At 38.2% G+C, this 26,115-nt stretch overlaps 1 protein-coding gene across 1 annotated transcript in view; it reads right to left on the reverse strand.

The window, feature by feature from the left end:
• Positions 1–408: 408 nt before the first annotated feature.
• RSPH14 (radial spoke head 14 homolog) overlaps positions 409–26,115 on the reverse strand; it is a 104,517-nt gene continuing 78,810 nt past the window's right edge. Inside the window, exons 4-6 of the mRNA XM_059827518.1 lie at positions 3,085–3,310; positions 1,605–1,738; positions 409–650 (exon numbers count right to left, since the gene is read on the reverse strand). Coding sequence (XP_059683501.1) covers positions 409–650; positions 1,605–1,738; positions 3,085–3,310 — 602 coding nt within the window. The remainder of the gene's footprint in view (positions 651–1,604; positions 1,739–3,084; positions 3,311–26,115) is intronic.

The following is a 26,115-nucleotide window of genomic DNA, read 5'->3' on the forward strand; positions in this document are numbered from 1 at the left end:
AGGTCAATTTCTCAGCATAGACAAGACTGCTGGAGAGGTTAATTATGAACCTTTCTTTCTAATATAATCAGTTATTGATTAATGTTTGATAGGCTGTGACTTAAAAAAAAAAAAGGAAAGGAGAGAAGAAAACAAAAAGGATTGGTTTCTTGTATCACAGGAAAATCTTCATAACTCAGGAAATAACTCCTAGTGGAAAATTCTAGACTTCCTAACTTTTCTTTTTCCCCATTATTCTGCTTGTGACCTGCAACACAGATGTGAAACTGTTGACAAATGACTTTTCAGAAGGAAATGATCCAGAGTAACGGAGGAAGAGAGTTTTGTTCTTGAAGGTCTCATATAATCATGCACTTTTACAGCCAGACAACAACAGAGGGCAATAGATCTCTATGAAACATCACGTCTTCAGAAAGGTTTCCATTTGATGACACTGATGGCAATTTTGGCAGCTCTTTTCACTGCCTCACAGGGATCATTCAGACACTGCTGAAATGTATCCGTATGATCTAGGAGCGTCTTGCGGCCCTCTGGTAGCTCAGCCAGCATGGTGAGGGTTTTGATTGCACTCAGACGGGCTTTGCTGGTTTCCTCAGCAACCAACTTCAGTAAAGGTGGAATGGCTTCAGCACCTAGGGCTGAGAATCTCCCTGTAGAGAAATAAACTGGCTTTAAAATGTATTATTACATATAATCCACATGCTTTTGAATTGCTGCTTTCTACTCCCTGCCCAGCTACAGCTCTGAACACCTCAGAGGGTGCAATGCGAAGAGGTAGGACATGCTTTTCTTTTAAAGACCAAAGCTAGCTGCCAGCTGTTTATTTTTAAGAAAAAAGATCTTTCTTAGTTAACTTTATCTGGCTTGCACATTATTAATTCATTTGCAACAAATTATCTAAGAATATACGAGGCACTGAATGATAGGATAAACTATTTTTTTTGTAGGGGGGAGGTTAGATGCCTTTAAGAACATCCCCCATTCTTTTATTTTTAAAGACACTTCAAATGCAGAGATCCACTCCGGTGTTGTCTTCGGAAGCCAGGGGGACAGTTGCAGAGGAGGACTGGAACACAACTGCTGTTATTAAGAGTCTTTTATGTCTAATTACTCATTCATCACACTGAAAATTTAGCAGTTAGTATTTTCAGTGTCATATAACTACTTGGGAGAACTGCAGACCTTATTAATATTCATTCCTCTCCTAGTTGTGAGAGAGAAACTGCCTCTAACCACAAAAAGAGTTTCCAGAAAGCAGTGCTCCTCTGTTGAGGACTGGTGATTCAGAGTAGCTTCAGGTGTGTGGATCTCTGTGTGGTCTGGACTTGCATGGAAAATATTTCCCCTCTTGAGCAGCACTCTGGAGGGAAATGATGCAGGTGGGGTAGATAAATAACTTCTTGATCTACTTCAGGTGAATGAAATGTGAAATATACTGTCCCCCCTAGACACTATGGGGGAAGCAACAATAGTTGCTTGAGACAGATCTAAAGAAATGTCCTAATCTGATAATTTCTTGAAGAGCTTTTAAACTACCAGGAACTGAGTTGCCTTAGAATTGGATTTCCAGAAAGTATCCCAACAGAACTGCCCCTGTCTCTCACCCTGAGGTTTAACAGTAGCAAACATCAGTGCTCCTGTTGCACTAGCTTGGACTTCAGGATCTGTATCTTCCAACAAGCTCACCAGCGCAGGAATAACTTCTTCACATACCACGCTTTTTCCCTCTGGATGAGTACTGTGCAGAAAAGATGGTTAAGTTGCTTTCTTGAGCTGCGTCTGCTAACCATGCAGCTCCCCACAGCTTCTCCCCATGCCTGGACTCCTGCAGCCCTCCTTCGTTTCATGACAACAGCGCTGACACAGTCCTCCTCTCTGTTCTCTTTGGAGTCACAATGTTCTGACTGTTAGACAGATGGCAAGTACCACTACCCAGCCGCAAAGAAAAGAAAGGGGATGTCTGTTTGTGCCTGGTGTCTGTGAAATCTACTTGGTGATACAATACTGATGATATCATATTAACCTATGTGTGTGGGCTTCACCATGTTTTAGGCTATTTTTAGGTGATGTTTGGAATTTTTTTTTTACTTCCTATGATACACTGGAGATTGATGGGCAACAGCATGTAACGGGATGTAGGATTAAGGGTGCTGGTGGTCCTAATGGCAATTTAGTTAGAAACCTGGCTGTTGAACCCTATACAGATTCTAAAACCTGCTAAATTAGGAGACCGCAATTAATTCTTTTCCCAGGTCAATTTTCTCTCTTTCCAGCCCCTTTAATGTGGGGAATATTTAACATGGCCCAGCTACCGCGGGGACCTAGAATGTAGCTGATGTCCATACTCTAGGTGCATTTCTGCTTTCTTTCTGTGACTTGTTTTAGCTATACTCTCTTTTCCTATAAGACCTTGCTTTGTTATAGGACATCAGGAAGTGTTTTTTGCCAACTGGTATGCAAACTACATGATCTGCAGACCTTTTTAAACTAGACATCTGTTGAGCACTTTTATTATATTTTGTGATTGCAGGACAGTGGACTTAAGTTGTTCCTTTCATCCAGTGTTTGATACACAAATTTAATATAAAGATTGCTTTTTCTGATCCATCACTGATGTATATAGCAGCCTGGGTCAGAAAACTATTTCTGTCCTCAATCACATTGAAAGTTTCCCAGGACCTTTAATTTTTTGAGAGAGAGGGGTTGTCAAAAAAAATAAGGGAGCTTCTCCCTACCTCCATAGTGGTCAGAATCTTGTTTTCACATGATTTCTCGTGCAAGAATTTTTTCTCAGCAGTGCTGTACCAAGAAAAAGTCCTGATTTCACTGCTGATACTGAAGACAAATAGAAGAAGAAGGAATGACATTTCCTCACCAGCATCTGCTTTCTTGAGTGATTTATAGCAGTTATGATTTTTAGAAGTCTTTACCTACGTGTGCATTCAAGCTGATATTGCTTTACATGTGAAATGTGACAGCTTCAATGTGTAGTGGAACACAACTGTAAACTGATGACATTGATTCACTCATGAAATGAGTATTTTCTTGAGCTTAAGCATTATAGACAGATCTATTTTCCTTTACCCAATTTCTAACAGGACCCAGGCTGCTTTGCTTCTGATGGCCACTGATGAGTGTGTGAGTTTTTCCTTCAGGATAGTAATGGCACCAGTTGCTAGAGCTTCAGAAGCCTCCACACGCAGACAGTTGGAGAGTGTATCTAGGATTAGCTCCTGGATTCCATCTGACTCAGTTTTCAATTTGAATACAAGTAAGGGAATCAAACCGGCATGCAGTATGTCAACAGCCCCTACAGAAAGAGACAGAGAAGGAACACGGATGAGGTGTGAGTGCATTTTCTATTTCTACCTGCACTTTGAATTTCTTAATATGATCAAAATACATATGGTAACTCATTTTCCTACACAGATGTGGGATTGAGAGATGGAAACTACTACAGCAGTGCTCTGTTCATAGTGCCATCTTAGCATTGCTTCCTCAGGAAACTTCCCCAACAGTCCTGTAAAAACATCAGCCCAGGTAATGACCAAAATGGCAATTGTGCTGATGTTCCCAGTTTCCCCCACTATAATATTTCTCCCAAAATTATTCTTGTTAAGAAAATATGGGAAATACATATATATGTCACCTTATATCCAGCCTTTCTAACTGTTCTCAACATGAACAGATCTTAAGAGATGCTGAGATGTGAGCCTTTAGAGCTAATACTTTGATTCTCCACGATGGTTTCTGTGGGGGAAGTCAAGGTTTTGGAAACTGTCAGCTTCCTCACACATTTCTTTGTGGTAATTCTGTCATGGGGAAAATTTTAAATTTTGAGCTTTCCAGCAGTCTGTACTCGTGCACTATCTCCTAAAGGAAATATCATCAAAGGTAGAAAGATCGTCATTTGCCCTGCAATTGTGTCTTTACTATGAGCAAGTGTCTGATTTGTACCATTTCTTACACAATACTAAGTCAACACTGAAACAGCAGTGCCATGGGAAAGCAGAAAGCAGAACGTACTGTCCACGAGTAACTATGTGAAAACAAAATTCTCCAGCTGTCTTGTTGCTAAGACTGATTCTTTGGTTGCTAAGAGAAATGTGGCTCCTTTCAAAGTGATTCATATATGGTTAGATAAAGAAGTTTTGTGGATAAGAGTCATCAAGGTATTTTCAAATGAATCTCCACAGTGAGGGATAAAAGGACGAGTGGGAAAGAGATTTTAATGGCCCTTGGTAGTGCACGGGAGAAATCCCTCAACTTGGCAATCAGGTGAAAAACATGATTCTAATCTAGGGATTATTCTGTTGTACGTATTTCTGAGGTTTTGCTGGCATTGAATAACTTCTTATGTTACTAACTTGTTAGGATCCACTTTACTAATGTAAATGCAAAGAAATGCTGAGGGGTGATATTACAGCTTTTACTACCTGTGCTACATTTGGAGGCCAGTTGTTGTGAGAATTCAAATAAATAATAAGGAAAACCAGATTCAGACAATTCACTCTTGAAGGCTAACAACATTCTAAAACAAAGGATTTCTCCTTGTGCCAGAAAGGCAAAGCAGGAAAGGAAAGTGAAAAAATGTTATCTTTGAAGCTGTGGCGTCTGTGTATCACTAGATGGAGGGGCTGGCATTTTCATAGTAAAAAACCCCCTCAACCCTATATTTATGTCCCCTGGAGGAACAAAAAGAAGAAAATTCTCAAGGATCAGCTCCAGCCCATTCATACTGTCCCCACAGAACGATATGACAAAGGAAAACTGCACTTTTTTTCTGGCGGAGGACTCTCTCGGAGAGGTCCCTGAGAAGGAGGCAAAGCTTGCACAGCTGACTCCATCACCCAGCATTAACTCCTTTGACAAGGTTTACAGGTGTTTGGATTGTGGGTTATAGGTATAGAAGGGTTATGGGTGGGTTAGACAACAGTAAGGATATGGCTGTAAATATTCTATGCCTTATGGAGTCCCAGGCAATAGGAAACCCACTAGCGAACTGCTCCCATGGAAGTAGCTTAAAGCAGTCTCAGCTGACTTTAAGTCATATCCAGAATTGGTTTAGCCACACTTCCCAATGGTCTTTTGAAATAGCCTATGAAAGATTTTTTTCAAAGTCAACTTTTAAAACTTCTCCTAAAGTTTTTCATTAAAAGAAAGTATATGGCCTGTGTGCATGAAATTGGGATACCCAGACTGCTCACACAGTCACCATGTACATTCCTAAATTCTGGGTTGCTGTGGAAATCAGTATAAAATCAAAATTTGGGAGGTACAGTTTGAGAGGGATATTAATGAATAGACTTATAAGCTGACATTCCCTGTAGCAAGCACCTATTTATTGTACAGTTGCTTTACAAGATGATCTGTGACACTTTTGAGCCAAAACCACATCTGGACTACTCGACCTTAAAGTAATTTCATTCTTTCTAGGTAAGATAACACATTAAATGTAAATGTAAATAAGAGTAGCAAAGAACCGAAGTTTAAACTCCATGCTCCTCCAGAGCCTTTGTGTAGCTTTAATTGACATTGATACCAATCTTCCTTGGGATAGTGTCACACCATAAGCATTTCATCATATCATTTCATAAGCAAACACTTGTTCTTGGACAGAGTAGTCAGCATTCTGGCTTGAGCCCAGAGAAACCATTGCTTCCTTTAATTTAACTTTCCACCTTTCTGTAACAACTATTACTATAGCATTCTCTCTACCTTTCTCATGCTGGTAGATGTACTTTTTTCTTTCCCAGACAGGTTTCCATTACTGTTTTTTGCAGTTGCTTTCGAATACTTAACAGCCATTTTTTAACCCACCATCTTCATTTCTGTTTTTAGTTTCCTGCAATTCCCTCTTTTTCAGGACTTCCTTGCTAACTTATTTCAGTTCTCGTGATCACTTTCTTATCATATTGCCAGTAAGTACAATCAGCATTCAGGTTTCACTTCTTTGTGTCTGTGTCTTTCACTTATCTTCTAATATATTCAACCAATACATTCAACTAGACAGGACGGCTTTCATTGGCCCTTGAGTTTATTCCTTCCAGTTAATATTTATTGACTTTCTTAGACTCGGTCATCCCTCATGCGTTGCATTTGCACTTCATGTCATCTTTTGGTGCTAGCCTTTACTATTGCACTGCAGTCCCGAGTGCGAAATGTACAACAAAGCCACTTTATGTCTTTCTGTTTCAATAAGCTGGCAAGATAATGTACAGAGTGTTGTTTAGGACAGCTTTTATTTTGTGGAGCCATTAAGTAGTATTTATTCTGTGGTCAGAAATCCCCGTGTAGCTATCGGGTACTTATTTTGTATGAACACTCAGGCTGTTTTCATTTTTTTAAAATATGTTTTGTTTTGTTTTACCAGGCCAGGTATCTGTACCAAGAGCTTTCTTATCTACTGTTTTTGTCAAGCTGTCCTATCTGAAATGCTGTCATGCTACCAAAGGGAGCTTCCCAGATATAAATATAGAAACAAAGATGAATTGTTCGACCTTGTCAAAAGTTTCAATGTGGTGAAGAGAAAGAGGGTGGAGAGGAAAGGCCATCAACAACAACAAAAAGAGACTACCTAACATTGAGATTGAAATTTCCAGGTGGAAATTCGTCATGATTTTCCCAAGGGAACCAAAGGGTGAAAGGTCTAGGGAGGTAAAAGGGAAAAGGGAGGAGACAAAATCAGTGGAAAGTTGTTTGAGAGTTACTTGTAAATCAGAGCAGTCTCAGATCCTTGCATCTTGCTGAGCAAGCAGTAGGAGGGGAAGGTAAGCTGGTGTTTCTAGTAGTCCTATACTGAAAAATGCGGTGGCATCCTCAGGATCTTGACTTTTCATTAAAATACTGCCCTGCAGCTGCATAGTTAACATCATCATTGATCTGTTTTTCTGAGAACTTGTAATCTTCCCTTGGGCTGCTTTTTAGCTGAGCACTCATTTCTTCCTTCTCATAACCCTCTGGCCACTCTCATCCTCCCTTCCCTGACTCTTTCTTCAAATAGGCCCAAAGAGGAGTTGCCATTTATTCTGTTCTCTCAGTATGGGTGTAGAGCATGTAAACAAATTAAATTTTGTAGAAGACAAAGGAGTCATTTATAGTACATAACAGTGGTGTTTTGTTTTCATTTTCAATTACATAAATCAATTAAATCACATTACAAATCTTTTTCCTTACAAATGTTGGTTTTCAACTCAAAGCCATTTAAATATTTGTTTTAGTACTAAGCATGTGCCTCATGCGTCGCCACAAAGTGAAGTATAGTGTAGTGTATAACATAATAAAATAATATGTAAACACAGACACTGTATAATGTGAATGTTTTGTTAACACCTCAGATGTCCCTTTGCAATGTTCACATAACTATTTGTAATGCTTAGTAACAGCATTTCTACTTAGGAAGGGGCACACAAGGAAAAGAAAAGCAGAGACAGACACAATTGGAAGGAAAAATGCTGCCTAGCATCATGGTGTGCTATCAACACGTCTGGTACACAGCAGCTGTGAAATCCCAGGATGGAAGCTCACTAACTGTGAGAAGCCAAATGATCCTGACAAAATTTCTAGACCTAGCAGCTCTCTTGCTAGCATTGCAATAGTTTAGCACCATTTTAGAGGTAACAAAGTGTTTATTAGTGAGTGCTAGCACATATTATATACATTTAAAAATGCAGTGGTTGTATAATGTTTCCTTTCTGACTGACAAGATGACCACAGCAGATCCTTCCCCAGCACACCTTCCTTAATAACTCCTTGCTCACTACTGTTTAAATTGGAAAAAAAAAATATTCTTTAGACTTCCTGAGAAGATTTCTGAGTCACCAGTCACAAGAGCATAGTTTGAGAACCCTGTAGTAGCTAATTTAACGTTAAGATTCAGCAATTTGAGTCTCAGCGCTGCCAGCATTAAGGCTGTGTCAGGGAGAAGATTAAATATAATACTACTATAAAACTGGACTGAAATTTCTTTCCAGTAAGTTTGGAGCAAGAGGTAGACCACATTAAATGAAATAGAACTCACCTGCCTATACCCTGTCAGCTTTATCAAGTCTCCTAACTGAAGAGGAAAATTCTGTTGACATCTTTGAAAGTCAGAATATTTTCCTCTTCTTTGCAACAATAATTCTCCATCTTTCAATAATAATTTAACAGGAATAAACAGTAGTGTCCCAAAGGATGCCTATGCCTAGAGACAAAGAGTATCTCTTATCTTAAAGGACTGAGAGGTGGAAAGTCACTGTTTAAATGAACTGAAGAGCTACTAGGATAATAAAAGAATTGAGGAAAACACTGTAGATATTGGTATCAGACTAGAAATGGTAAACAATTCTACTTCAAACCTTTTCAAATCTGTGCATTGGCTAAATTAATTTATCTTATGACAGCCCTAGGGATTTACCGGGTATAAAATCACAACCTCAATAGTAGCGTCTGTCATGTCCTCACTAAAAGTACAATAGCCGTAAACTTTATAAAAGCATTATGGGATCTGCTTTTGAAGCCACTGAGAATTTTTCCAATACTAAGGCTTTAGCATGTGTGAAATCATAATCTCAAACCACCATTGAAAATAATTAACACAGAAACTACAACTAGTATATCTGCATTAGCTTTTCTATTATAATTTAGAAAGTCAAGAAACAGATTAACTTTTTTTTAAAAAATAGTAACTTCGGTAATAAATAAGTCTGCTTGTGACCTTCTACTTGAAAGCAATGGGTTTAACCATCTAAATAATTTATGCCCTATGAAAAGAGGACTAATATCTGAAGAACTTAAAAATTCTGATCTACAGAATGTCTTTTATCACAGCATCTCTAGAAACCCTGGGCATGATTTAGACAGAGTAGAATTGTGTTTCACGCAGAGACAGTTTCCAAACTGAAAAATAAATCTTGGATTCTGTTTTTGTACAAGAATTATCTACAGGGTAAGATCAATTGACCAAGACAAGTACCCTACTTGTGACTGATGTCGGTGTCAGATCCTTTGGTGTAAAATCACCAAAACCACTATGGTGGAAATAATGAAAGATGCTCTCTGTTGTATTAGTGCATAATCAATGAACTGTGGATTGCTGGTCATTCACATGGCGTCAGAAGGTAGTCTCCAAAATGAAAGCAACTTTTCCTTCTTTTAATAAAACTGTATTCATACATTAGCATATACAAGACAGCAAACAATCAAAATGAAGGTAAAATAGAAGCAACAAAGTAATGTTGGCTTATACATTTTTTTTCCTAGCTCTAATTGTTGATCTCTGATTGCACATTGAAGTATAAACATGGATATCTTCTATAGTGTTTTTATTTTGCCCTTCAGAACTCTAGCTGCTTGCACTTCACATATAATTAATCTTCTTTAAGTTTTCTAAATTTGTAACTTACTTAACATATAGATGCACTCATGATCATCCTATATACCTAAGTGAGTGAATGCATGTGAATATGTATAACATGCATTCAACTGATCTTGCATGCATATTGGTCACACAAATTAGGAAATTTCTTGGCTTTTATTTCTCTGACAAAGTACCTTTCCTTTATTCAGGGAAAGTTTTTTAAAAATCGTGAGAATTAAAGACTTAAAATAACCCAGAGGGTTTTTTTTTTTCTTGTTCTTTTGGATGAAGAAGGAAATGTCATCCTGAAATTTATTAATTTCCTCCACAGGGAAGTCTTTGCCAAAATGCATGAAGGAAGGAAAACAATCTGACATATGTACTACTTGTGCCAAAGTCCTCAGATCAGTTACTCTAGAGAAAATTAAAGCCTTGAGATAACTACTCCCAAAAAGCTGAGCCTCAGCCACTGAGTTGCTACCCCACACTTCAGATTTTCCAGGTGAAAATTTGTCTTTTTTTTTCTCCTGGTCAGTAATGGAGACATGTAGCTACAGGATGAGACTAAAAGGGACCAGTGCAGCCCTTAACCATAAGAGACTCTGCTGACATTCTGCTTCCACAAGTACCTGTTGTGACATACAGCATTCACAGAAAATGGTGAATTTAGTGTGCGTAACATAGAGAATATGTTCAGAAGAGAACCTGGACTGGCACATTCACAAACACTAACTTAAATATTGGACTTTATAGTAAGCATGTACATCAAGAGTGTAGAAAGTGTTAACAATTACTATAGCAAATTTCAGTCACAGAGAAATTGATACTGTAAGGTGAACACGACTTTCAGTTTGATAAACTTTCATATGATTATTACTTACTTTATAGTAAATGTTAGAGATTCCTATGGAGAAAGAAGGTCTGCTCTGTCACAGAAGCTTGTGGTAAAGATGCGTGAGAGACAGCTCATTTCCTACACAGATTATTGTCTAGCTGGACAGGGCAAAAGGAGTGGATGGGAAGGGAAGAGGCAAAAAGTTGTTTAAAGTAATTCTTCGGGTCAGTTGAACAGTTGAGAAATCGTTGAGCCAGTTTACCATCACATTCCCTACGTGCTGTTGCTCAGCTGGTGACCACAACTCACCAGCAAGAGTACCATGCTCAGAGGGGAAGGCTGCAGGCTGTTAACCCTCCTGCCCACTGTAGACCCACAGGCTCTCCCCTGATTTAACAGGAAAGACGAACAGGGAGGTGGGCTAGGCTGGAGGCTCGATGTGACGAGGGAAGCTTCCTCTGTGGGAAGCTGTATGAGAGCAGACAGCTTCCTCAGAGTTGCGGATAAGTCTTGGTATTAATCACATTACTGTGGTGTCTAAAAATGCCTGACCGTTCAGAAAGATATCCTTCAGGGGACTGTGGCAATGTTTTACACTAATAAAAATGGTTTTAAACTTTTAAGTCCAACTGCCTTACAAGCCCTTAATGTGAGAGAAATGCACAATTGCAAGTTTTCAGTTTTCAGACATTCTGCTGAGAGAATAGATTTTTTAAAAAACCTTTTCCTCTTTCAGGGCAGAAGGCCAAAAAATTAAAGCAACATGAATGAAGTTTAAGAAATAGTTTTGTTAACCATCTTAAATTTCTGTTTCGGTAAGTCTATGTCTCTGCAACTGGAATTCTGCGTTACAAAATGGCATTACATAGCAAAATGACCACTATAACATTTTGGTTATCTTTAACATTCACCTTTTGCAACTAGTGAATTAGCCTCACATATGCTCAGACATAAAAAGAGCAGTGATTTTGTCAGTTTTGTTCCTTAGGAGAAATATATAATTAATCCAGTGAAAATATTCTCTGAACTTCTATAGTATAACTGAATTACAATCAATCAGAAACAGAGGTATATGAAAGTTTCCTACACAGATTTGATTATACTACTGTCTAAAAATAAATAAAAATGAGAGGCTTAAAGGAACAAAATATCTAGAATTAATTATGTGTTGGATACTGAGGAATTTAATCTCAAAAATTAACATAAACTTGCTTTGAATATATGAAACATTGCACAGACTGAAAATTGAACAGACTGAAAGACTGCAAATAGTGGTAGAAGACAATAGGAGGAGGTTAAAGGGAATATTAATTCAGTCTCATTGTATAAGCACTTCTTTTTTACATTTTCTTCATTGTTAGAAGGGTGGGAGAGGGTTGTGGGTTTTTTTGTTACTTTAAAAAATGACCTGATAGAAATTTCAAAGAAGAAGAAACTGGAGAAATTGTGGTGTTGACAAATCCACTGCTTGTATTTGCCGATCTAGCATGCCAGCAAAGTTGCAGTAAGTCAGTTTTATCCTACAGTTCACACTGCTTACACTGGTGTCAAGAAAAGCACAACTGAATGGTTAGAACTGATAAAGCCTCTAGTAAAAGAAGTATACGGTACTATACGAGAGTGAAATCCTTTTCTGCTTCAGATGGTCTGGCTTGGCAATTTCGTTTGAAATGAGAGTAGAAGCAGCACATCTTGATTAGAACCACAGGCCCAGATGGCTGCCCGACATGAGTGGAGCTGTATGGAAAGGCAGACTGATTCTCCACTTCCCACTCAGACCTGCTACTTTGCAGATTCCATGTCTTCCATGGGAAGCCATGTGCTTAAGGAAAACTACTTATACTACTCAATGAAAATTGCATTCTGTTCTGAATGAGGTTCTACAATAGTGCTTTCCAGTATTTTTTAGTCTATATTTTATTTCCAGCAGTGAAAAATTCCTAAATCTTAATTGAATACAAGACTGCCAAGGTGTGGGTTGCTTTGAGGGTTTGTTTTCTGAGGTGCCTCCCCAGTAAATGTTGCTCTTCGGTTGAGAGCCTTACTCCTCCAGTGAGCTGTAAATTACAGATGTTGGCTGAAAGGAATCTATCACAAATAGGCGCATGTCTTAACAATATACATATTTTCTGATTAGAGCCGCATTCCTGAATGAGGCTCTCGAAGTGAATGAATGAAGGTATTCTTGTAAAAAGACCTTTTTTTATCATTTATTTGTAAAACAACTAGTGCAGTAGGACCACAGCTACAGTGAAATGAACCTGTTACTTAACCTGGACTAAAATATTAGGTCTAGTTTCTGTAAACATGCCAGATTAAGCATAGGTGCTTCAACAGTGCTACTAATATGCTTATCTTTAAGAACATTATATAGAGAGTATTCAAAACACTGTTAAACGGAGAACCATATTTGCAACAATTATAAGATACCAGAAACTATTTCATCAGTTGATAGAAATTACTGCCATTTTAATATGCTTTTAAAAATAACATCGTTATAAGTAAGTCTCAAAACTACATTAACTGAAAGATTTCATGAAGTGTTTATCAATATATTCAGTTCATTTGTTAGATAAAGTTAGCATAATGTGCTTCACCCATTTCATTGATTCCATCACCCAGTTAGTAAGAAAGTGATTCAGATGGCTAAATGTAGCTTTCTAATATAATTTTAGTATCGGAGGTATCGCTTGGGACTGTCAGGTATGACTTAAGACCTACAGGACACTTGGACATTTCTAGGAGGCCAGACATGATACACTTGAAAGCTGAAAATGGTCTTAGAGACTTATGTCTGGAGGTTGAATTGCTTAAGTCACTTCCATTTGTTATTTGAATTGATCTTGTGTATGTCATTGACAGAGCAAAAACTTTTAAAGAAGAGGAGTGGTAAATCACAGAAACCAGCAGTCACATTTGTGCAATTTTCTGTTAGTTTATCACTAATGTAGTCATAGACCAAACAGTCTTTTGTACAATTTTTCACCCCTCTGTCTAAAAATGCTTCACGAAAGAGGTAGCGATTAGTCATAATTGGCTAAAGCTACCACTTTGTGTATCTACATTGTACTTCATAAATGACCACCGGTTGGTAGATGTATGTATGTAATATCTTAATTGTTTATGTAAATATAAAATTAGCCACAGGCCTGACATGGAATAGGTGTACAATTATCTAAACTAATTACTTAGACCTGACTGCGGTATTCCAAATTTTTACAGAACTGCTCTGGCATCTAAAGTCCCCACAGTAAAGCTACCTGAATGTCCCCAGCTCTTCTTCCATAGCTTCCCAGAATTACATTTGTGTCCTCAAACAAAATTTTCAGTCTTTTTTTTTAAACTACCAATTTCTTATTGCTGTTAATCAGACATGACAAGGTAATAAAAGGGACAAATAATAGTGCTTGCTGAAATTGTAGCTATATCTCATGGTTCCTACATGAAGTAGAATTATCATGTATAAAGGATACAAGGAAATGTGAAATCCAATTATAATGTTTTTTTCTAAGTACCTATTAAAAATATATATAATTATTTTGAGGCCCCAATTTGATACTTCTTCAGCTGGCAAGAACATCAGTGACAAAACAAAAATATTTTAAATCAATAAATTTCTTCCTTTTGTTTGTTTGTTATTGCAAAAATTAAACAAAACCTGAAATGCCGACCTGTATCCTCAAGTGGGAGAGACCTACTTTCATCACTGCTTCAATGAATATTTAATCATTCTTACAAAGTAGAAAACCTTCAAACAGGAAGACTGCAGGAGGGAAGAGGGTATCCCAAGAGTGACCATTAGCCTGTTGCTCAGACCACTTTACTAGGAGATCTGAAGCTGGTAGTTTTTGGTTTAAAAGCTTTGGTTTCAAAAAATTCCTGGCCTTGTTTAATTGCATCTCCTTGGGAATAATTCCCAAAGAACCTACATATTTTGATCTCAAGTGATTTTGTCAGTTGTTCACACTTCACAGATCTTTTGTTGTATACTTCACTAAATGATCCCCACTTTCTTTTTGGGTTAAAGTTTGAGGGGTTTTTGTTTTGTTTTGTCTTCCCCATTCCTTTGCCCTTAATAGTGAAGAATGAGGAAACAATACTCTAATTCTCCTTTTTTTTTTAAATTTTTTTAAAAAACATAATAATGCAGCCTTGGAAGATGGGTCCTTTACAAAGAACTACATTCCTTCACCTTATTTCATGGTATCTATGTCTGTAGCTTTCTTCCCATGGGGGCTCTGAAGGAATCGGGGTCCATGTATCCATCACAAAGCTTAGGATAAGTGAGGACTGCTACGTAAAATTAACTGGACAGGAAAGCCAGTGTATCTTCCAGGGCTCTAGGTAAGCCTCCAAACAGCTGTCTACCAGCTGCTGGATTTAATGATTGTTTTTCTGAACTTGGCTTCAGTGGCAATTGCTGACTCAGCAGTTGAGCCAATGACTGTGAGCTGCAAATACAGCAGGTACAAAATAAAACCATGAAGGAATGTATGTAAGGCGCTTAACATTTTTAGGGTGTGGTTGGTTTTTTTCTTTTTTCTTTCTCCTCTGTTGAAGAACTAGAGGCGTCCTTCTCTTTAGTTGATTGAGGTATTAGCTGTAACTCCTTATCTGGGTTCACATTCTCAAATATCTCCCATGATTTGACCTCATAGGAAGAGTAAACAGTTGATATTAAGGGAAACCCTCAGTTACTTGAAAGGTGTGAGAAGAAGATAAAAGGGTGAAATCCTGGTAAAAAGTGAATTTTCATCCTAAATGATAAAGCCAAATGAGGTCAGGCTGATACCACCTGCTGGAAGGTGCATTCATGATTTTTTTTCCCCACCAGTCACTGGTACAAAGCAACAATATGCCAGATAGTTATAAATATCAGATCCCAGTCATCTGTACTTGATGCTATTTTAAACTCTTCCACGTGAGAAAAATGGTTAAAAAGAAACATACAGCCTTTTTATTCTTCTCTAAATGTTCTGTTCAGTTCTTCATGCTCAAAGAGAATCACAGACCCGTCTATAAATATCTAACCCAGATCTACAATTGCTTGTTAAAAAGAGGGTGTTTGGTAGAAAATTGAATGAAACACAAAATGTCTTTTATTATATTTTTATTACAGACCAGATGTGGCCTCTCAATTTACCCTCTATCATTTGGAGATGTACATTCACCAAGAACATTGCATGTGTGCATATAAATATTTTGATGTTGTCATGGTATAATAAAGGGTAATTGATTAGAAAAATCCCTATGGGATTTTCCACTTAAGAGCACATTTCTGGTTTAGCATTATTGTCTTCAAACTAAACATGTATGAATGCATCTATTTTGATTGATCCCAAACAGAAAGCAACAGTAAACAGGCAAGGATTTGGCTTTTGGTCAATGAATGGCACTGGCAAGTTGAGTGAAACTTGTGCAGTTAAGGGTTCCAGTAAGCTGTGCTCATCAACAGTCAAAAGGTACTCCCTTCAAAATAAAACCTGCTCTGATATGGGAAAAAACAGTTCATCGCAATTCTCTCAAATTATTGTTTACTATTTCCAAGCAAAAAAAGTAATGCAAACTATTCACTTTCGATATGTATTTGTGTGTATTCAGTCTACCCATATACAAAGACCATTTAGAGTACTGAGCTAAAGAACTATGTTTTTATATGCCATTTGACTTTGGCATTTAATCACCTGTATATGCTATTTTAAGACATATATTTCTCTTTAAATTCCTGTGGGAGCTTAGCTGCACGTAGTCCAATCAATTCATGCTGAAAGGCCCTAATTGAGAATTTCTGGATGCAGGACAAGTTGAGATTGAAGAAAACTTAGACATATCTGCTGATTTATTTTTCGGATGAGTTGGGTTTTAACTCTGCCATTAATCAACAGCAAGCTCCCATACTGTGGTGTTGAAATAATAACACCTAAACTTCTCAGAGAAAGACCTGTTCCATTACTCACATACTGCATGCTCGTAATTCCTTCACTGACAAAATTTGATCTACAGTTAGGTGCCTCCCTCAAAACTGCAAGAAAGCAAGCATTTTGTTATATCAATTGAAAATACCTCAAAGTGATGAAATCTGTAGAGAGCATGTGAACGATGATCTTCCTACACAGGATGATGGTAGTTGATGCTGTTATTTCTGCCAAAGTTGGTTAATGTGTGGAAGATGCTTTTTCTCACATATAAAGTACTATACTGAAGATACATTTAATGTGACAGTTTCTATAGTAACTACTTGTTCTTTATGGAATAGCAGATTAAACCTGTACACCTTGTTATTGTTCTTTTATCCTATTATCTAGACTACTCAGTCAGTTACCACAGATACAATTTTTTATTCTATTCCCTTGCCAACATAACTATACCAGGGATTTATGCAACTGCAAGTAAAGAGTACATTTGAAAAACAAAACACTATTACAATTTTAAAATTGACCACTATCTGATCATATAAATGCACCAAAAGACATATGTGCATATATACCGAAAGCTAGAATTTCAAAATAAAACTGTAGAGATTATCTTTTTTATTAAAGCAGGGCAAATTTATGATCTGAATTTTATCATTTTGTTGGGAGAACAAGGCAAGTTATGTATATGACATTTCTTTTTTAAATGCTAGGAGTTTACCAGAACAACTTTGCCAGTCTAGATGTACTGGCAAACTCTTCTAGTGTGAGCAAGGCCTAAGATTCATTACTTATAGGAAAATTTCCCTCACATGGTATACTGATTCATGGCTCTTATTTCTGTGCAAGAAAAATAATGTTGCTACATTGTGTTTTACACTAAAATATTTCATTATTATAATTAATTGACGCTACAGCTCTGCTGATAGTACTGGAAGTGATATTATTTACAGGATTCAGATGCTTTCTGCATTGTATTATGTTAGCCTTATTGGGGGAAAAATACCTGCATTCTCTCTATGTCTCAAAGACTCTATTGCTAGCTCCAGCAGAAGTGTATCAGTAACAAATTATGTTTATAAAATTAGCAGTGTAGGGAGAAATCATAGCTATTTGATCAGGGCTGCAGATTCAACAATGCAACTAGTATTGTAGTGTGGCTAAAAGGAAGAAGACACTAGAAAAATTTGTAAAATACAAATAGCATAAATCCATTAATGAGACAAAAAGAAAATTACACTAATCATTACTTTAAAAAAGCTGTACTAAGTCACACATACACAAATGCAACGGACAGGAAAAGAGAAAGGCAGAAAGGGAAAAGCAGAAGAAAACATATACACAGTACTGAGAGCAGCTGAATGATGGAAAAAGTGGAATGCGAACAGTAGATAAATTCTCTGTAACTAAATAAACTGTTTTTTCTGCCTTTACCCTTGATTGCATCATCCTAACATGTATGTGACTTGTTCCCTCTACTTCATCCGTCCCCTAAACTATACAGTGTAAAATTAATCATAAAAATAATAATCCTGACAGAGTCATGAACTGCGCTACTGCAGAAAACATTGAACCGCTAAATAAATCCAAGACGATAAATGCATTTGTGCAGCTAGGCAAAGCCTGCAACACAAGGAAACGGAGCACGTATGTGCATGCACATTATGTAATGCGTGAGTGCAATACAGCGCACAAGGCGAGGGAAAAAACCACAAACCCACTCGTCAACACTTAGCTCCTTGTGCGCCACGGAGCCTCCGGGAGAGCGGGGCGGGGGCTGCAGGGCCCTTCGCCCCCCGGGCGGGAGCCGCCGCCGGCCCCGGGAGCCGCCCGCCGGCCGCGCCGCCGCTTCCCCGCCCGCGGTACCCCCCGCCGTTGGCCTGGAAACGGGCTGGCAGCCTCCGACTCCTCCTCCGGAGCCAGCCCCGCGCTCCCCCTGCCCCGGCTTCCTGCTGAGATCGCTGAGCACCTCCCTGTCTCCCGCGGGGGGCCGCCGGACAAGTGTTTCCACTCCCGCCTTTACAAAACCCCGTTTTAAAAATTTTACTCTCTAGCGAGAAAATGAGAAAGGGCAGGTTTTCTCCCCTGCCTGGGCTGCGGGGCTAGTGTCTGCAGTCGCGGTGTGTCTGCGCGCTGCGAACCATAGATGCTGATGTGAAAAAGGGCCAAAGCAGAGAGAAGCGTCAGTGGATGCGAGCGTTCGTACGGATGGATTGAGGAGGTGGAGGCTGCCTGCCTGCCTGGTGCCGAAGAGGTGAGTGAAATAATCTGCATTTCTTGCTCTCTTAAATCAGTTTAGCGATGAACATTCCCCTCTCCGTGTATTTCCAAAATAAAGAGGGACTTATAAAGCAGGAAGAAAAAGATGTCATTTTAAAACAATAGCTATGCTTTTGCCAGATGAAAGAAAAGATGAATGTCACTGTGAGGTAGAAATATTTCGCTGTGTGTGGAGAAAAAATAGTAAGGGGAGGCAGGCTGCTGATACAGTGAAAATGACCTTCTCAAGGGATACTGGCCTTCTATCAGTTGCTGCTTCAGCTTGATCCCTTTTTCACAAAATTAAGTCATCTCCCTTTCCTCGCCTGGATTGTAACCCATTAATATCCAATACCTGAGCGTTACTAAGATCCGTTGCGTTCTCTTAATGATTCAGAAAGATAATCCATTAGATTCCGCCTGTTGGGAGAAGAACCTCCACGCTATGTAGCACCTCCTCCCAGGGAAATGCAGACTGGCTAACGTTCCATCAGAAAAGGCTCCTAGCTGCTGAATTTCTGTAATAAATCCTCCCTGTAACAGTCACATCTGCTCACTCTAAGGGTGTATGGCTCTGCAGAGCTTGGATGCTTCTACCTCTTCGTGTGTGCTCATGCATGTGAAGGAATGGGGAGGTTTTGTTGTATTCATCTGCACCTGTGGACGGCTCCCACCTGCAGTTGTGAGCCACAAGTTTTTTGGTACCTTTGCATTTGCATTTTTGGTGAGTGATTCATACACAAAAAACCCCAACCCTTCAATGTTAGCTGAGAGCGCTACAGACAAATGTATGTCAGTTTAATTTCTGCTAATAGTACTGATCTGCTCTGGTTTTGGCTGTTTCACTGTAGAAGCTGTTTAACATGTGTTCTTGCAGTATTTATTCTGGAGGCTACTGACATATCTCAACAACATTTTCCTGGGCAAGATTTGAGAAAAATTCACTAGTCTTCTATTCAGCACTTCTTTATATCCATTTACTGATATTCTTACACCCACAATTTGATTTTTATTCTGGCTCTGTATTTTGTGCCATTGTGGGTCACACCCTTCGGGTGGCTGTCAAAATTTCATCTACAAAGGTTACAACAGCAGGTCAGGTAGAAAAACACGGTACTGTGAACATCTACTTGGGGATCACAAAGAACTAAAATGAATGTGTATTTTGTATTTCCTTAGGGGAAATTGTTTCTGACTTTATGGATATAGACATTTGAAGTTTGAGCTGATGGCTTAGATGCTGTTGTAGGCAGAAATAGTGGCTTTTCTTCAACAGGGCACATATGTGCTAGCTGAAGAGATACAGCTCTGCAGAAGAGAGAGCTTTTTGCCATTAACTTGGCTGTCTCCATCAAATCATTCAGTTGGAAGCTGTCATGCAAAAAGCACAGAACCCTGCCCTTGGATAGAGGACATGATTACAGGATAGGCCTATGTGTACAGAAGAATGAAGTTCCAGTCTTCAAGAAGCTAGTGATGGGTGCGATCAAAAGAAAACATCTTAGTTATATGGCATATTTAGCAGAAAATCTCATGATATTGCCCATTACCAAAGCACTGACTTGCATTTTCAAAGAATCCCACTTCTGTGTGCATATGCATGCTTGTAAGGAAAGAAAAGCAGATTAATTCTTGTAAGGCCATGGAGATTTCATTCTGACAATGGTCCTTACAGAGATCAATAAACTCTGCATGCTACATAAAGAATGCTACACCCCCTCTGAGGATTATGTGCTTGTCACTTCATTGACCACTGGTGAACGGAGTTGATTGACTCTTCTGGAGGTATTACCTTGAATTTAGTAACCGTTCAGTACAGCTCACTGTTTCAGCTACAGGTCTTGGCTTTGAATTTGACTATGATAACCTAAAAATAACCAGCCAGGTAGTTTTGAAGGACTGAATTGAAAGTGTTCTCATTGTCTCGGTTCAGATTACACATTGATGGAATAAGGTATGTTAAATTTTAAGAAACCTAGACAGAACCAGAAAACAGCAATTTGTCCCTTCTTCTTAAGGCATCTACCTGCTGAGCGGTGGGGAAGGGGATAAGTAGAGGGATAAGGATAACAGAAAATTCAGTAGACAATAAAAGCTTAAATCCTTAAATGGTGAAGTCAGCTCTTCCTCTCCAGCTTAAGCAGATAAGGATTTTGACAGCAGATAGTGTCTTGGTTGATACACAGTGGTGAGGCAATACAAGGGAATTATGTCTTTTTCTCTCTCCCCCCCATTAATGAAAGAAAAATACTCTCAATTCCTTTGGGTTAAATCACAGTAATTCCACTTATTTCAGGAGAAATTTTCCATATTTATGTAGCTGAATATGAGAGTTGAATCTGACTATTTCTGGTTAACATTTTGGTCCTGCTTTCACAGGAGTCATTGGGAGTTTTGTCACTAATTTCACTGGGAGAGCGCCCAGGTTCAATACGAGCATGCATAGTTTCACTGATCAGGTTCTCCCATGCCCTCTAGGAACAACGATGTTGAACAGTTTTATAGCTGATTTCAGTGAGGTCACAGTCTCAATGACAAATTCAGTAACTCTCTACTTGCATCGCAAAATCTAATTTGTGAATTATCAGTGATTTTAATCATATTCTTTTTACTGAGAAAGTTGTAGTGTTATTCCCACAAATGCTGTTAAGGTTGACATTACCCACCTTCAGCAGTAACAGCTTACTACACAAGCAATTAACTATTTTATTTTATCTAAGAGAAATTTTAAACCAAAGCCCTTCAATATCAAAATATTGGCATACTTAGATACAATTGTATTATTTATACTTGGTGAGAAAATCTGTCCTATTTCTATTAAAAAACAAGGCTAAGTTTTGTTCCTTGTGATCCCCAGACTATCCAGAATAAATCCACATCCATTAATAGTTACAACAGATTCCCTTCAGTCTACTTGAGAGGAGAATTTGACTTATACTTTGTATGTTATATTCAAAATTCACATTTTTATTAAACTTTCCAGAATCCAAAAGTGGTGATTAAGAAGTCCAGATTTCAGCTACCATATTGATGAAAGAATAATCACAAAAGGGAAAAACTAGACTGATCCAAAACAACTAAAACTGATTCTCTTCTCAAAGTCCCCTGGCGATTTAAGGTATGTGGAATACACAACATGACAGAGAAGGGCTAAAATCAGCTTTTATTTATTCTCTTATTAAATCTGGAGTTGATACATATTAGCAATTTAAGTTATTTTAGCTTTATGCTAGTGTAATCAAGCACACAATTTAACCCTTGAAATGAAAGCTACAGAGAAAATACTCTTCTCTCTCAACTGTTGCTTTTCACTAACACTGAAGGGCATTAGTAAAGTAGGATGGAAGGAACGGATTATTGATGTGGGCCATCATTTCTATGTTACCTAGACTTCAAACATTTGTTACATTTAAATACATTTAAAATCACAGCTAACAAAATACATGCTGAAATTTCAGAAGGCAACAGCTTTCCATGTGTTTTTTTTACTTCTGTAGTTCACAACATTATCTATGGTTCAGCAGAAACTCAGGTCTCCCCAGAATCCCATTTTATTATTTAGTATTGGATGTCCAACGTATCATTAGAGAACACAGTTTTACCCAACAAATCTTATTCTCCTTTGCTCTTGTTCTCTCTTTAAGCCCCTTATACCAGAGGGCTGTTTCTCCTCTGGATTGCTAAGTCATCACAACAAAAAGACAAGTGTGATAACATTTCCAGACAATTCTATGTTACAGAAATAGCCTGTGAAATTACCAGTCATCATGTTGGCCAATAGAAAAACATAGAGGCAAATTTGAAAGACTGAATTAAAATTCTAAGTATTCATTTTGCTCACATACATGAATCATAATGACCAGAAAGCAAATAATAATTTCTTAGGAACTACAACTTGTTAATCTGATATTTTTATAGTAGATTTATTAAATAGTAATTGCCTGGACTTGGCAGTTGGGAGGAAGAATTCTCATCAGTTTTAGATACCTATAACATGGACATCCAAATATGGAGTCGTTGTTAAGGCTTCCCTTATAGTTGATGGAGAGAAAGAGATTCCTACAATGCAATTAATCAGACTAGTTACTGACCGCTACCTTAGTCTGAGACCTCTGGAAATTACTCTCTCTCTCCACTGCCTACAAAGGAAGCACTGAGGGACTAGCTCAGAGGTAGCCACCTACATGCAGATGCTACATCTGGACAGATGAATCCCACTCTTACTGTCTATATTGGAATGTTTAACCAGTCTTAACTAGTTAATTATGAAGATATTTTCATGGTTCACCATAAATATTTGTAAGTAATAATACAGTTGCTAGTCCCTACCTACCAACCCTGTTTTCTTTGATAGGCTGGCACGCTGGTTTCTTCTTCTAACTGTATCTTAACAATGCTATTGTATTGTGGAGGAAAGACTTCACTAGAAAAGTACAAGTAATCCAAATCTTTTACCTTCCTTTTCCTAGTACTCCAGGCAGTATTCTAGGATACATTCCCAGTGTGTTTCTACCCTTATTTTGTGTGCCTGCTTTCTATATTTTCAAACCTTATCGAGACAATGTGGAATAACTACCTTTACCTTCACAAAACACGTCAACGCAAATACAATTAGACAGCACATCGAGTGTTGATGCACAAATACAGTTGACACAGTTGTGTTGTGGAAGGAAAAAACACAATTCAATTGAATTGTAATCAATTGCCCAGGGAGGTGGTAGAGTCATCCTCCCTGGAGGTATTCAAGGAGCGTGTGGATGTGGCATTGTGGGATGTAGCTTGATGGACATGGTGCTGTGTGGTGTTGGGTGGGTTGTGGCTTGTTATTGTTGTTGTGTGGCGTGGGTTTTGTGGTGTGTTTTTTTGTTTTTTTTTTTTTCTTTTTCCTCCCCAGGTTGGACTCGATGATCTTACAGGTCTTTTCCAACCGTACTGATTCTGTGATTCTGTGATTCTGTGATTCTGTGATTCAGATGAAAGTGTCATGGCATAGTAACAAAAACACAGCTGGATGTTTAGCTCTGGGGGGGTTTGCTGTTTAGATGGGGTATGCACCTGGTTATTATATTTCTTCCTTTAAAAGAGAAATATATCTATGATTCAAAAGGATACTCATGTATCATCTAAGGGAACATCTTTCTGAAAATAATACAATTTGAGTTATTAGGTTGATTTTTTTTAAATAAAAAGTTTTGTCTCTGGATATTTACCAGCCCAAGTCATATAATCCAAATATTTGGAATGTGTTAACAAAATATGATTTCATTTGGATATATAATATCCATTTATACATATATGTGATTTAGAGTGGTTTTTCCAGTTTAGATGTCTTAAAAGGAGAGAAAGTCCGGGATATTATCTATTGACCTTCCCTAGTGTTTATGCTATGGGAGAGGATTCAAACCAATACTACATAAAAGTTTTTTCTATATCATTTAAAGCACTAAAATCCATCAGTAAATTAAGGCATATCATGCTAACCAAATCAATTCTAAACTAAAATATACCAGAATAAACGCTGTTGCAATGGAGCATCTCTCTATACTGCCATTGAGTTGATAGTGTCCCACAAAATACCTTTGTTGCAACTAGGTTTTGGCAGGAAGATTTTCTCTCAAGATGCCTTTCTGTGCCTGGCGTTTTAAATTTGGCAGAGTCAGGGTGCTATAATAGAAGCCATTTTGTAACGGGCAGATATTTATATATTCTTACAATTGCTAAGAACCTATCGAGCTTTCATTTTGTGTTGCTCAGTAATGGTAGAATCTCGCCTTAATCAGTCATTTCAAAGACATGTTTTTAACCTCTTTTTCAATCCGTTTATGTCCATGAACAGATAAACTTACCTTAATTTGTAATTCAGTGACATTTATGTTGGTATTTAAAATTCTAAGGCTAGCCTACTTCAAATTTGAACAATTGTTCTATTATCATATTGTTTCTGTTCCCTGACTAGATGTGCATAAGTCCTCTGATTATGTTTCCTGCTGTGAATATTCCCAAAAGCAAATCTGAACTTTGCCTCATGACTGTGATTACATAGGTGTGTCAAGTTTGCTTTTTGCAAGTGTGCTCACAAAAAGAAATAGAATGCTGAAGATTTTATGTAATTTTTTTAAGTTACAGGAATAAATTCTTTGCTACTAATTTCAACAATGTATTAATTCAAGGGATTAGCAGTTGTTGTTTTAAATGTGGCAAGATTTAAGGCTGATGTGCACATCAGTGCATCTTACTATATCACTACAATATTCTTTGATTTCACAGGTCAAGTAAATACATAGTGGTCCAAACCAATGAAAGTATCAGGTATCAACATCAACAAGAGGTAGGAATCTGTGACTTTTAACACTGCAAATTACAATTCTCCATTTTCCCTAGAAGGATGGATTGTACACTGCAGTCCTGAACAGTGCAATTCTATGTAATAGAAGTTAAAACACTGATAAAGTAATAATCTACCACATAGACAAAGAATTGAATTATTGGTTCTGTTATAGACCCTTTCTCTGACAGTGGAAGTGGGTTATAAACTAAAATTAAATGTTTACAGAGGATATTACCCTGGTCTGTGATGAGAGAAGGCTCTCTCCTTGTTGTGTTGTTGACCTAGCAACTCTACCCTTTCTCCCACTTCTGCCATCACGGAAACCAAGAACAGCCACTGATATTGTGGCTTCTTGGGATCATACCTGTAAACTGTTCTAATTCATGCTGAGATTTAGGCAGCTCCAACCTGGCTCTACAATGAAGGCTGGATCACGAAAAACATTTCCCCCTATTCAGTTCTGAAACTTCCCCTCACTACAAGAAAGACATTGAGGTGCTGGAGCGTGTCCAGAGAAAGGCGACAAAGCTGGTGAGGGGTCTGGACCACAAACCTTGAGGAGCAGTTGAGAGAGCTGGGGTTGTTTAGCCTGGAGGAAAGGAGGCTGAGGGGAGACCTTATCGCTCTCTACAACTACCTGAAAGGATATTGTAGAGAGGTGGGTGCTGGTCTCTTCTCGCAAGTGACAAGTGATAGGACAAGAGGAAATTGCCACAAGCTGCATCAGGGGAAGTTTAGACTGGATATTAGGAAAAACTTCTTCACTGAAAGGGTTGTCAGACACTGGAACAGGCTGTCCTGGGAGGTGGTTGAGTCACCATCCCTGGAGGTATTTAAAAGATGTGTGGATGAGGTGCTTAGGGACATGGTTTAGTGGTGGACTTAGCAGGGTTAGGTTTACAGTTGGACTTGATGATCTTAAAGGTCTTTTCCAACCTAAATGATTCTATGATTCAGATCCCCTATTCAGATCAAGACTAGGAGTGCCTGAGTTTCTCTGTATTTTTGACTAATTCATGTTGCTTTTCTAGTTGTGTCTTCTGATACTGGAAAGCAATGAACCCCAAGTAGAAAATACTGCAATATCCTAATTTGGAAATCATTTAGGCACAATAATTTTTGTAAGAATTGATCTGAAAGAAATGGCTAGTGCCTATTACAGCAAAAGTATGCTTTAAAGGGAAAGTTGGGCACACAGCCACATGGAACTCTGGAAGTACCTTTAAGTACTGTGGACTTAATTAAGAAATTATAGGAGAACTTCTCAGTGAGCAAGACAATCACCTTCCCTCTTACCTCTCTGAGTAGTTCTACTAATAATATTATCTTACTTGGGAGAATTTTAGCCAAGTGAAATACAAGTGAGTACAAAGACAGTAAGGTACTTTCTGATGGTCCTATAATCTACATTGCTCCTATACTTTTCCACCAGTCTTTCATA

Source organism: Gavia stellata, chromosome 21 (assembly GCF_030936135.1).
Source record: "Gavia stellata isolate bGavSte3 chromosome 21, bGavSte3.hap2, whole genome shotgun sequence".
Lineage (NCBI taxonomy): Eukaryota > Metazoa > Chordata > Aves > Gaviiformes > Gaviidae > Gavia > Gavia stellata.